Below are 13,624 nucleotides of genomic sequence, written 5' to 3'. Positions count from 1 at the left end.
TGTAACAGGTAGGAAGCATAGTGTATGTCGCCTCCCTGTGGCTCGTTTTAGAGGTTAAAAAAAGTGCTTCGGGGAATAAAAAAAAAAAAAGAGGACCAAACTAACTAACTAGGCCACCGGGTCCTCGAGGCTTTCTGTTAGAGTTGCCATGGCAACGTGCAGTATGCTGTAAGCGCCCCAACTTTTTTTGTGGTCTTGTCTTTTTGTCCTCGCATCCCATCTTTAAAAAAACACCAAATAAAAGGAAACTATGTTTATTAATGGTCTCTTTGTAGATAAGATGAAGTTAGTGTAATAATAGTGTGCGTGTGCGAGAGAGAGAAACAACAACGACGTAGTTAAATATTATATTGTACGTACTTTTATATTTTATTATTTAATAATAAGCTTTAGCAATGTTAATGTATGTTTCCATGCCAATAAAACCCACTGAATTGTAACGAATTGAATTGAGATGGAGAGAGAGAGAGAGAAAGAGATTAAACGTGAGCGCGCAGCACGCCCCCGAGCACGTCCATCAACGGTCCATCCGCGGTGAGAGAGAATATGACGGCCCGGTCTGTGCGCTCCCTGTCCCGAGCTCTGAAGCCCTTGTTCAGCTGCCATTTGGCAAGGGTAGGACTAGTCTCCGAGTTCCACAGTACAAAAAGGGAACCGCAAAATATTGTTATATAGTTTGTTTTGTTGGTGATATTTAAAGTAGTTTACCAGTTACTTTCCCAGCCCAGGGGTCAGTTAAGCTAAGCTGATTAACGTTTGGTTATTCGCCTGACTGAGCTAGCTGGGTCAAAGTCGCTGTCCTTTCAGCACCACTCTTCCTTCTTTTCTTGATAATCAACCGAAATAATCTGCAAAAAATATTTTGCTATTTGAGCAGCATTGTGTTTATATTTCTCCTGGGTGATATAAGACTCCTCATATATCCTGAAACGGCTCCCTGCAGACTCATAAATTATGCACCCTTTGTGGTTTCCAGTTAACAAGTGCTGCAATTGAAATTCGACAACATAACTGTAAAACACACTGTGCATAGCTTATGGAAACACAGTTGAATGTGGAATTTGACAGGAGCAGATGAGCAACGTGGTAACAGGCAAGACTTTTGCTGAATAAATAGTACCATTGAATTGCTAAAACAGGAACAGAGTTTTTTAAACTCACCGAGCCAAGATATCAGCCATTCATAAAAAAAAAATAAAAAGAAAGATCTGCCACTGAAACGTTTAGGAAGAAAAATGCCTCTTATCCTCTAAATCTTGCATACCAAATGTTTTTTTCTGACCAGAAATCTATTTGTCTATATGTGTCACATAGATTTGTCATATATACATTTGCAGCTTTGGTGCTTAATTATGATTTATATCCTGTGTGTCGTCCTGTTTTCACAGCTCAATGGTGCAGCTGCGTGCAATCCGAGACACAAGTCCACTTACACTGTAAGTTCCTTCAGAGACAAAATGCATAAAAAGAGATTCAGGCAAATCAGCCATCCCATTTACCCCCTCTGTTGAACCCCTGAAAAATGACATTCCCTGATCAAACGTGTCAGTGTCTTTACTGCATGTGCACAGGAATACCGATGTTGTTTTTTGTCTCATCGATATGCTTGTGATGCCACCAGGAAGCTGCTGGGCTCGATGTTCCCCTCCTCCTCTCTGTCCGTCTAACCTCCCTGTTTTCTCTCCTATGTGTTCTGAATCCTTCCTCCATCCATCCACACACACACACCAGACAATAGTAAGTAAAGCTGCTTCACGCACATGCACAGACTGAGGGTTTTGGAAAAGTCATGTTTTAGAACTCATAATAACAGCTCAGTGGTTACAGGAGTAGTTTGACTTTCTGTGTGTGTTTTTCTTTTAGCCTCCTCCTGCACGGTACGGAGGAAGGCACACAGTGACGCTGATTCCTGGCGATGGCATCGGACCAGAGCTGGCCAATCACGTGCGTGAACTTTTTCGGTGAGAATTCAAACATCCTGAAACAGACTCACACATTCACTGTCGGTTTTTTTGGATTTCAGTCAGTAATTTTGGACTCGCTGTTACTAAACGAGTCGCAGAGAAGGAGAATGTGATCTCCGTCTGTTTGCTATCGTCAGGTTCTGCTGCGTACCGGTGGACTTTGAAGTTGTCAACGTGGACTCATCCATGGCGTCAGAGGACGACATCAACAACGCGATCATGGCTATCAGACGCAACGGAGTCGCACTGAAAGGTAGATCTCTGAAAGGTTTTTAACCTCTGAACTTTCTGCAGGAACTCGCTTAATTTAGAAAGTGCACATTAGAGCTGTGCATCTTTGAATCGATCCTGCCAACAATTCGATTCGACGTCACGATGCATCCTCATCTTTCTATATTACTGCACATGGCGACTTTTTCATTGAAGACAAGAGACAGATAAACATGATCCCTTATTTATCAGTCAGAAAGCGTTTTATAAGTCAATGTCAACATAATCGTCTTTACGTTTTGAACATGGCTGAACATAAGAAGTGAATACTCTGAATTACTTCACGCTGAAAGAAGAAAGTCTTGACCTTGTTATGTCTACTTCTGTTTTGTTTTAGTTGTCATCCATTCATTGTAACTTTGTTTATTTAGGGAACATTGAGACCAACCACTACCTGCCACCGTCCTACAAGTCAAGAAACAACCTGCTCCGGTCAGATCTGTCGTGTTTCATCTTTCCCCTCCAAAGTGAAACAGAATTACTCTGCTTTACTTTACCTTTATTCTCTCCACTCGTACCTCTCTGCAGCACCTCTCTGGATCTGTACGCCAACGTGATGCACTGTCAGTCTCTGCCTGGAGTGAGAACACGCCACAGAAACGTCGACATCATCATCATCCGGGAGAACACAGAGGGCGAGTACAGCAGCCTGGAGCACGAGGTGCGTGAAGCACTATCAGTGTGACGGTGGAACACACAAGAGCTGCTGCGTCTTCGTCTCCACACAAATCAAACCTCCACTTGTTTGTCTCTGCAGAACGTCCCGGGTGTCGTCGAATGTCTCAAGATCATCACAAGGACTAAATCTTTACGCATCGCGGACTACGCCTTTAGGACGGCTCGGGCTACAGGACGCAGACGAGTCACCGCTGTTCACAAAGCTAACATCATGTCAGTCTCTCTCTTTGTGTTCTTCTTTCCTATGACCCACTGTAGGTATTAATCTGTGTGTGTGTGTGTGTGTGTGTATGTGTTGGAGCAGGAAGTTGGGTGACGGCCTCTTCCTGGAGTGCTGTAAGGAGGTTGCCAGCGGTTACCCCGAGATCAGCTTCGACAGCATGATTGTGGACAACACTTCCATGCAGGTGACCGAGGAGATCGAGTCGAGTTTTTTCTCGTTTCAGTTTCAGACTTCACTCGAGCGAAGTCGTTCCTTCTGACTGATGTTTTTCATTTTGAATGTGTGGCAGCTGGTTTCCAGACCTCAGCAGTTCGACGTGATGGTCATGCCAAACCTGTACGGCAACATTGTGAGCAACGTGTGTGCCGGGCTGGTTGGTGGACCGGGTCTAGTGCCCGGAGCCAACTATGGAGAGGACTACGCCGTGTTTGAGACGGTGAGAGGAGGTGACGTTTATTCTCTGATCAGTGATCAAGCACAGACTGTGTGCACGTTATTTAAACTGCAGCTTTATCACAATCAGAACCGTTTTTTATTGCCAAGTACATTTACATACACAGGGAATTTGTCTTGGTGTGTTGTTGTGAAAGAAAACAACAAGGCTAAAATAATAAAGTACCTAAATAAAATAAAATATGAGAAGACTAAACATCTGCAACAGCAGAGTCCTGAGCAAAGGCGCCCAGATCTCCACTGAGCCTTCACACACCCTGCACCCTCACTACACTCTGCTGCCTTCAGGGTCCTCAGGTACAGGACGCTCCCACTGAGGACAAAGAGGGCCAGCTCCAGCTTCCTCCATCCGCCTGTTAAATTGCTGACAGTGACTGTGATCACTTTTTATCACTTAATTTACCACTGCTTTTAATCTATTATTGTTTTGAAGCTATTTATTAGGGACTTCATGACCAATCAGATTTTTTAATGTGTGAATGTTGTGTGTGTTGCGTCTTATGTTTCTGTACTGGCGCTTTCCCTGCAACGAAGTTCCTAACGGATAAATAAAGTTCATTTGATTGAAATAACCAAAATCTAAAATATAATTAAAAAATGTCAAATATAAAGAATAGTAAAAAAAAACACAAAATGCACAGAGGGTTCATGAAAGTAAATACATTAAGACATACACATTAGAATAAACAGATCGTTGATTTTAAAGGCACATACTCTCATTATAGTTCTGCTGTTTCCTCCTTGTTGTTCTTTTTTTTCCCGTCACGTCTCGCCTCGCCTCTGAACGTGCTCTTCTTCGCGCAGGGCACCAGAAACACCGGGAAGAGCATCGCCAACCGTAACACAGCCAACCCCACGGCCATGCTGCTGGCTTCCTGTCTGCTGCTGGATCACGTCAAGCTCCACGCTTACGCCAGCATGATCCGCAGAGCCATCCTGTCCACGGTCACCGAGACACGGGTACGACCCCGTCACACTCCACCAACTCACCCGTTAATATGGGCTGGAACAAATATCGACACTTTTATTGTTCTGACATGTTCGATCCAATGATTGAACCGCTGATATCATATTTTAAATGTCAATAAAAGAGTTCAGCGAATAACCTTCTGAGGAGCTCGTCACACTCTTCAGTTGTTCAGATGTCTCATTTCAAGATCCTCTGGAAAATGGAAATATATAATTAATTGCAGAATCAATGACACGTGATCTGATTGAATTAATGATTTAATCACATGCATACATGTCTGTGGACATTTGAGACGAAATAAAGAGGTGTCCATGCATGTGAACTGGTCCCCAAAGAAGCTAATGCTAGAGGTCCACGCATCATCTTTGGCCAAATATACGTATGTGAGAGTCTTCTCCCACTAACCCTGAGATATCCTGTGATTCAGAATTCACTGGCAAGTTTTTAAATGGTCATATTTGTGTTCATATTTTGAGTCCATTGAAAGTTTCTGCAACACGTAGATGATCAGGTCTCTGATGTTTTGACTCACATTGTTTCCCTCCGTCTCTGTCGTCTTAAAGCTGCACACTGCTGACCTGGGAGGCCAAGGCTCCACCTCTGACGTGGTTCGCTCCATCATGAACGCCGTTCAGAGCACCGGGCCGCAGACTCTGAGCATGTAGAACACACACACACACACACACACACACTGATGTGCGTGTCAGTTCAATGACTCTTCTATGCAATGTTTAGGAACCAGCTGTTTGATTGTAACGCTGTGCAGTAGTTTGTTTTACTGTACCTACACACCACCTCAAAGTCTCTCCATGTTGTCTGTTGGATTAGTTTGTGTGTAACTGAATGTAACCTGATTTATTTTAAAACAAACAGCTGACTGTGGATCAGCTCTAATAAAGACGTTTCTGTCAGCACACTAAAGGTCGTCTTCACTGGACTGAAGTTGAACGTTTCCGTCCTCTTGAGTCTTGTGATTCCTACATTTGTCTTTACGTTTCATCCGTCACATGATCTGAGACTCTCTCCGAGGTTGGATTCGATCATCTGATCACCCGACGCCCTTTAAATTACATTCAAACACAAACGTCTCGTTCACTTTACTCCCATCATGTTTGTTTTAGTTTAAAGGCCCGTCGGACGACAGATTGAGCTTTTTTTTTCTTTACATGATTTGCCCGTTTCCTCTCTCAATATGGACACTAAGTTCAGTCCAAGTGGATGAGAACGTAACACCAGTAAAGGTGAATTCCTTGGTTTGATTCATCAGTTTACATCATGCACAACAATATAAAAGAAGAGAAACACGAAGGCAGAGAAGATGCCTTTAAAAAAGATTTGTAGCGACATGGATTAAAGTCATGGAGCCGACATTGAAGCTGCAGGACGATCACCATCAAACTGCTTTGCACACTGAAGCAAAGTCAAAGATCATCGTTTATATTTTAATGGAGAATGATGATTTAGTTAAATGTTCTTCCCAAATGAGGGCTGAAGATTTATTTATCTAAGAAAACTGTCCGTTCCAGAGACACCAAACTAGTTCAGTTCTTTTACTTTTGCCTCCTTCTTACACAGGTATGTGTCCTCCTGTCTGAGTGTGTGTGTGATGTGTGTGTGCGCTTGTTGCCTCCTCTTGGCTCAGCTGCAGCAAACATGAAGTGGATGGATGCAGCACTGGCTGCTCTGGACCACAGGGAGGCCACATTGTGCCGTGGAGCCGACACGCTGCACGCTCGTGTTGTGTCGGAGATGTTCTTCATTCTGTGCAGAACTTTCTCTCGTCCTGTTTTTATCAGCAGCAGCGGTATCTTAACTGTCTTTATTATTCAGCTGCAGTCAGGAAAATCTGTGACAGCGACGCCATTTAATATCATAAAAACATAAAAACTGTCCAAGCAGACGGGAGGTTGCACAAAAAAATGACCTCCAATCGTCACGTTGGAAACATCAGGGACTCCTGTATATCGAGCATTTCTTCCCAGGCGGTCGGGACTTTGGTCGGGAACTGGGGGAGGTCACAAGTTCAAGTCCCGGTGCGAACCATATCTGGAAATTGTACGAGTGCCAGTTCACTTCCTGAGCACAGCCGAGGTTCCCTTGTGCAAGAAATCGAGCCCCCCTGGATCCCCTCATTCTGACATCTCTCTTTAGTTTGTGCGTGTGTTGGTGTGTGTGAGAGAGTGTGTGTGTGTGTGTGTGAGTGTGTCCATTCGTATTGCATTGAGGTGAAAAAGAGAATTGAAGAAATGACGTGTAATAAAAATAAATATTTTCTGTTCCTTAAATGTTCTTTAAAAGCAGAATTCATCCCTCAATATTTCTGTGAAACATTCAAAAGGAGCGAGGCGGTTTGAGCAGCCTCATGTGTCAGAGTGTGTGTGTGTGTGTGTGTGTGTGTGTGTGTGTCTGTTCATGTTTTTGTGTGCATGTTTAAGGTCACTCAGCGGGCCCCTCGATAATGAGAGGCTCCTCCAAATGAGGGGAAGCAAACAGATTACTCCAGCGTCAGAGAGAGAGAGAGAGGGAGGGAGGGGGGGGCGAGCCGGGAAAAACAGGGAATGTATTAAAGAGAGAGATAAAAACAAAACAGGGAGACGAGGTGAGACGGAAAACTCTCCTCCTGTTTCTGCCTTCTCCTTTCTCCTCACACACCCCATCTGTCACAACATCGTCCAGCACCCGCTGCTCGCACAATCACACGTCCACATATCAGGTCCGTGTGTGTGTGTGTGTGTGAACGAGCGCACTTTGAAGCCCCTTAAACAGACGTCTCATTTGATGTGTTCTGCTCTGAACGTGGATCAAAGTCAGGCCAACAGCACTGCAAACAATCAGCAGGAAATGACATTAATTCACCATCACGCCCTTTGATCAACACGAGCTGCCCCCGACATGTCAACCTTTCAAAACACGTGTCTCAAAACGACCTGATAAAATACAGAAGCTTCTTCCGTCAAACGTTCAACCAAAAGCTGAGCAAAAAGAGAGCCTGGTCTCGATTGCACAAATAAAGCTGCAGTTTTTAATCCTTCCTAATATCATAGAAATCCAAGAGAAGGCGACGGGAGGGAAGGATGTGAGAAAGAGGAGGGAACGGGGGGGGGGGGGAGGAGAGAGGACGAAAGGGAGGAGATGGGGAGACAGGAGTCAGCAGAGCGAGCTGGCAGAGGTCACCCTCGGAGTAATAAGCGAGAGGAAAAACTCTCTCACACACACACACATACAGTAAACACACACACACACACACACACACAGAAACACAGCATGGATGCAGCCGCTGTGTGCAACAGCAGATCAAGTTGTCCCGGCTCCTACAGATGCTTCACGGGACGCTGAGGACGAGAAGGAGGTGAGTGGGTCGATTCTGTTTTTCTCATACTTTGCTCCTGATTTTCTCGACTCTTTTCTACGAAGACGTGAAGTTAAAATCTGCAGAAGCGGCACTTTGATTTAAGAAGGCTGCAGAGGATACGGGGGAGATGTTTGTGAGTGTTTACAGGGGGACTTCAAATCTGTGGAAAGAGAAAAAAACAGCACAAAAATGATCTGTGGTCCTGCGAACTAATCCAAATATCTGATGATTGTGTAGCTGTTCTTCCTCGTCAGAAACATTAAACTGAATTATATTCATTGACTCAAAGATGAAAAATAAATCTCTCTGAGAGGTAAGAGAAGGGCTGACTTGAGCTTTTTGTTTTGAAGAGAGAAAAATGAGTATTTAACAGCGGGTGTCTAATCTCTCAAATTGGATTAGCAGAGTCAAAAGATGTCCACAAACTCTGCGGTGTAGTTTCTGTATCAAACAGAGAGTCCTGCGAGGACACCGTGGGTTACATTAGCTGACTTTAAGATTCTGATTTTAGCACCTGCGCCGTGTTTTTTTTTTTTTTAAGTGTACCCTCCGGCTGCACGGAGGCAATAACCCACCTCTCCAGAACGTCAAGCTAAAATATTTACGTCCTCAAGCTGCCAATAAAAGATTTGATTTGATTCGCAGCTTTAAAAGAGGGAAACACAGAGAGGAATTGTTGGAGACAGATGGGCTCTTAAAACGTTTCACTGCACTAAGAGCTCGTCTTGCTTTGTTCTTGTTTTCAGCCGTGTGTTTAAAAGCCGGATTAGTTCAGAGACAAAAGCTTTTTTTTACAAGATGAGACTGATGACTTCAAGGGAAGCTGAGAGAAGTGAGGAGCCTGTTCTGTGTTGTTATAGATGGAAGATACGAGATACTCTCTCTCTTCTTTGTAGCTGCTTGTGGCGGTGCTACTTTGAACGAACTTTAAGGTAAACATGGAGAACACAGTCAGTCAGATATCTACTGAATGAAACGATGACGCTCTCCTCCTCGGTGATCATGAAGGAAACCTGCTGTGTTGAAGCTTCTCTGACAACAAAGCAGCAGCCAGTATGTCCTCCTTCTAGCTTTAGATTCTGCTCCTGAATGCTCTGGATTTGATTGGACCAGAGAAGGTAGGCGGGGCTTTGAAGGCCGTTTTGGACGCCCCTGGGTTTGCCAGATATGAGAGCAGTTATCAGGTGAACAGGTGTTGCAGCGATGGAAGCGGGCAGTGGAACTGCTTCAGATAGAAGTGATTGTACCCGAGCTAAAAAGCCTCTGCATGTTTCTAATAAGCTCCAGGTTGCTGCTTGGTCGCTCCACACGCACCGAGGTTGTCGTCTTACGAGTGTGTGTGGCTTCAAATTGCACCTCTGGCTCTTTTTCCTCAATGTATCACCACGACCCTCTCTCTTCCAAATTCACACTCTAACCACTGCAATATCTTCATGAAGGCAAGATTCATATTCTTTATTTATCATCATATCGAAATATCGATATAATATAATATCGATCATATCATTAGCAGAACAAACGGACGATTCTAGACTTCTGTTTTCGGCCTTGGATTCAGTTTTGTGAAGAACACTTGAGTTCTTCTTAAGCGCCACTTTGTGTGTAACGTTGATCGCTGGCGATTGGTCAAATGACTGTGACCTTATTAGAGCGCGCTCACTCATCCTCTGTAAATATTCCCACATGAGGGGCCCTCTCCGCATGCCTCTACGGCCCGGTGAGTGTGTTGAACTGTGAAAGTGTGCGAGGCACCGTAAACACGTCTCATTGTTTTATAATTACAAATCGCTCATGGAAGCTTGACCCTACACACACACACACACACACACCGCGTTAACTACAGCTGTATGTGTGTGTGTAGTTCACGTGTGTTTGTGTGTGTACACACAGCAGAGGTCAAAACAGATAAAATAGACGCGTTGCCAACTCTGAACCCGACATGGAAACATGAGGACACATTCAGGAAAGTGAAATGAGAAGACAACTCTATTTCATAATCGTTGTCATGGCAACACAATCAGCGTTCATTACAGTCAATTTGTTCAGAGACTACAGAGAAGTAAGTGCATTTCTAATTGGTTTTCGCTAATTGGGGAAAAACTATCGTGGAACAGATTTAAGGCAGAGATGGAAATGATTTATACTCTTCTACTTGAGTTCTGAACTCTTAGTATGAAGTTGAATATTTCTATTTTGTTCTCAACGAGATTTATTTCACCGCTTTTATGATTTTGGAAAGTTCATGAGATTTCAGGTGTTTCAGTTTCCGCAATCAAATTTCCTTCGGCTCAGTGATTAAGGTTCATTTTTTGTTTGTTTTGGACCTTTTCTTTGCAGCCAACATGTCAGTTTCTATGGCAACAGACTCTTACCCGCCCCTCGACTGGTCCGTGGTGTCGGTGACCCCTGCAGGCAGAAACGTCACTACCCGGCAACGTGACGCTCTTCTGGCGGTGGCTGAGGTGGTCGTGCTGGCGGTCATCTTGGTGTTGGCGTTGCTCGGTAACGGGCTGGTGCTGGCGGTCCTCCTGAGGAGGAGACGGCAGCACAACCCGCTGCACCAGTTCATGCTCAACCTCTGCGTGGCCGACCTGGTGGTGGCGCTGTTTCAGGTAACACCGACGCACGCCGTGACCGTAAACAATCCGTCCCTGCGTACAACGCCTCCTCTTCTTCCCCCTCTCAGGTGTTGCCTCAGCTCGTTTGGGACGCCAAGGGTCGTCTTCCCGGCCCGGACTTCCTGTGTCGCCTGGTAAAATACCTGCAGGTCCTCGGGATGTTCGCCTCTTCCTACATGATCGTTGCCATGACGATGGACAGACACTATGCCATCTGCTGCCCTTTGCTGGCACACCGCAGCGGGGCCACCCAGCGCTGGAACAGCTTCATACTGCTGGCCTGGGGTCTGTCGCTGCTGCTCAGCCTGCCACAGGTACGGGGGGGGGGACACCGGAGCGAGGCCTCTGATTGGACGAAAAGACCAACAAGCTCCATCAGAGCAGGAAATAAGTCTTTTAGATATCTCAGCACTTTCTGCCTGCTTGTGTCCTTTGGTTTGTTCTGTCACACGTCGACACGCCTCTCTGCCTCCACAGGTTTTTATCTTCTCGCAGTCAGAAGTGGCGCCGGGTGTTTACGAGTGTTGGGGAAACTTTGCAGAGTCCTGGGGCCTCAAAGCCTACGTGACCTGGATGACTCTGGCCGTCTTTATCCTCCCTGTTCTCGTCATCACCGTCTGCCAGGTAGGAAGCTCCAGCGCCCCCCACATGCCTGAACACGGGGGAAAAGCGGTAGAGCCGGATTGACTAATTCGCCAAAACTCAACTGGGTGTCTCCTCTTTTTCAACCTCAGGTGCGAATCTTCAAGGAGATCCACAACAATCTGTACCTGAAGTCAGACCGTCGTATGTCCCCCGCCTCCCTCCCTCCATGCAGACGGGACAGCCAGAGAGGAGGAGGAGGAGGAGGAGGAGGAGGAGGAGGATGCAGAGGGAGGTCCAGTCTCTCTCTGTACGTTTCACCAATCATTGTCAACAACCCTGCATTGAGTCAGACCAGCTTTGAGCCTGGATCTACTTTTGTACACGTGCCCACGAGTCCAGTCAGGGCCGACAAAAGTCTGACGCCACATTGTGAAATTCACACCTACACAGCTGTTCACCCAGGTGAGACTCACTTCAGATTCTGTTGCTCTCTTCTGCTCTGGAGCAGAACAATCCTTTAACATCCACCGGCATGTTTCCACTCAGCTGAGCGGCAGCCCGACGTCCTGCCTGACCCCGCAGCACCCTCTGCTGTCTGCTGCAGCCCACCCAAAGCGGCCCCTGCCGGTGGAGGAGAGATAACAGCGGCCATGTCGAAGACAGTGAGGATGACTCTGGTCATAGTGCTCGTGTACTCGCTGTGCTGGGCCCCGTTCTTCAGCGTCCAGCTTTGGGCCGCCTGGGACCCCAACCCACCGCAGAACGGTACGCACACACGAGTTTCAGAATATGGCAGAGTGGGATTTTACTCTCACGACTGTCAGTTCCAAATTTAGCCAAGTAGACTTCATCCGTCCTCATCATGACACCTTAGTTTTGTTTTTTGTAACAAAACAGCTGAACTCATGAAACTTGCTTCTTTTGCTCTAAAGTCAGCTGATGAGTTTTCTTTCCTTCGCTTAAAATCCAATCTGAAAGACAATAAACTGCGTTCTTGAAGTTCTGCGTGTGGTTTGTCTAAGTGCGGTTGCCGTACCTGGATGTCCCGCATCTCCACGGTTGACCTTAGAGCAAGCAGACGTCCCTCAGATCAAACAAGTCCATTTAGTGTCCACGACTGGATTTAATCACCATTTTATGAACACGTTGGCCTCACTGCTCCGTCCTCCCTGACCTCCTGTTGTGTGCTGTGTTTTAGATGCAGTGTTCACGCTGCTGATGTTGCTGGCCAGTCTGAACTCCTGCACCAACCCCTGGATCTACTCCGCCTTCTCCAGCAGCGTCTCCCCGGAGCTCCGTCTGCTGCTGCTGTGTCGAAAACACACCCCACGCCGGGGCTCCTTCCCGAGCGACTCCACCACCACACACAACTCCAACTACTGAACACACACACACACACACACACACACTCAACTGCAAAACCCTGACATGGGAGATGTAATTCAGTCTTTAAGAGGAATTTACAGCAGAATGCCACACAACTAGAGTCCTTACTTTCACAAATGTAGACATTAAAATTAGGTTAGAAAAAACAAACAAACGCACCTTCTCATTTGAAGGGATTACTTGGGACTGGCTAATCTTTCCAAAGGGAACATAAATAACTTATGATTACAAAATGAGAAGCTAAAAGAGATGGTTAGCTTACCATAAAGAATAGACGTTAGCTGTTATCTAAATTCGCAAATAACACAATTTAATCGTAATGATCGATATATTTTATATTACATTCTCTATCACAAAACACTTGCTGTTAAAATAATCGACTTTTCCACCATGAGGCGGCCATTTTGGACCAGTTATTGGCGGTTTGAAAACATCTTAATTTAATAATAAAAATAGTGAATATTCACAGTGTATAATTTGAAGATGTCAGTAGAGATTGTCTTTAGTTACCGCTCTTTTAGGCTCGACCAGAGCCATATAGAGAGATATGGCTCTGGGCTCGACTAATTCTTGGAAAAAGCGGAGCGTCGTGAGCCGTTCCTGGTCGCTAGGCAACGGCTCACGACGCTCCGCTTTTTCCAAGAATTAGTCGAGCCCAGAGCTATATAGAGAGATATGGCTCTGGACTCGACTAATTCTTGGAAAAAGCGTAGAGTCGTGAGCCGTTCCTGGTCGCCAGGCAACGGCTCCATTCCCGGAAATAGTTATATGCGTTTATCTCCTTTGACACTTGAAATGAAATTTCTTTTTCTCGCCTTTTTGAATTAAACATTCAAGATTTCATATGGACATTACAATTCTGATTACAATTTGAATTTCCCGCGGGATCCATAAATCTATTCTTTATTGTTGCTTGATTTGGTAAAAAAAAAAAAAAATTTCATTTAAAAACTAAGCACACAAAATTCAGACTGAATCATGATTAAGAGGTCATGACCTTCAAATACATTGAACTTAAAGTCATTTCACAAATGAAAACATTCATTAAGGGTCAATTAGAGATGCTTTCATATAGATTTGTTAGTTTCCGGCTCTTGGAGTCATTTTCCTTCAGTGATTTTAATA

General features: G+C 45.2%; 2 protein-coding genes and 1 long non-coding RNA gene across 5 annotated transcripts; 2 read left to right on the top strand and 1 right to left on the bottom strand.

The window, feature by feature from the left end:
- The first annotated feature begins 428 nt into the window (after window positions 1-428).
- LOC306834044 (isocitrate dehydrogenase [NAD] subunit gamma, mitochondrial-like) lies at window positions 429-5,517 on the top strand. Of its 2 annotated transcripts, XM_079359787.1 has the most exons (12): window positions 429-615; window positions 1,389-1,436; window positions 1,690-1,737; window positions 1,864-1,961; window positions 2,102-2,217; window positions 2,606-2,666; window positions 2,763-2,895; window positions 2,992-3,125; window positions 3,217-3,319; window positions 3,425-3,571; window positions 4,393-4,548; window positions 5,122-5,517. In XM_079359787.1, exons 1-12 carry the CDS (start codon window positions 547-549, stop codon window positions 5,221-5,223), a joined length of 1,215 nt encoding a protein of 404 aa, XP_079215913.1. In that variant the 5' UTR covers window positions 429-546; the 3' UTR covers window positions 5,224-5,517. The 2 variants fall into 2 exon arrangements, with proteins under 2 accessions (XP_079215913.1, XP_079215914.1); XM_079359788.1 differs by lacking the exon at window positions 1,690-1,737 and having other exon boundaries at window positions 432-615.
- A 1,333-nt stretch (window positions 5,518-6,850) lies between these two features.
- Window positions 6,851-13,138, bottom strand: LOC306833922. Of its 2 annotated transcripts, XR_013780430.1 has the most exons (4): window positions 12,967-13,138; window positions 12,659-12,689; window positions 12,150-12,492; window positions 6,851-8,070 (listed from the first exon to the last, which is right to left on the bottom strand). It is a non-coding gene; the product is annotated as an uncharacterized lncRNA (long non-coding RNA). The 2 variants fall into 2 exon arrangements; XR_013780431.1 differs by lacking the exon at window positions 6,851-8,070 and having other exon boundaries at window positions 12,217-12,492; window positions 12,659-12,694.
- On the top strand, window positions 9,425-12,647 carry LOC306833921 (vasopressin V2 receptor-like). The gene is made up of 6 exons (XM_079359556.1): window positions 9,425-10,522; window positions 10,597-10,842; window positions 11,006-11,152; window positions 11,263-11,575; window positions 11,660-11,878; window positions 12,312-12,647. Exons 1-6 carry the CDS (start codon window positions 10,253-10,255, stop codon window positions 12,494-12,496), a joined length of 1,380 nt encoding a protein of 459 aa, XP_079215682.1. The 5' UTR covers window positions 9,425-10,252; the 3' UTR covers window positions 12,497-12,647.
- Window positions 13,139-13,624: the final 486 nt, after the last annotated feature.

This window comes from Symphodus melops, assembly GCF_947650265.1.
Source record: "Symphodus melops genome assembly, chromosome: 13".
Taxonomy (NCBI): domain Eukaryota; kingdom Metazoa; phylum Chordata; class Actinopteri; order Labriformes; family Labridae; genus Symphodus; species Symphodus melops.
This window is presented reverse-complemented; position numbering and strand designations above follow the sequence as displayed.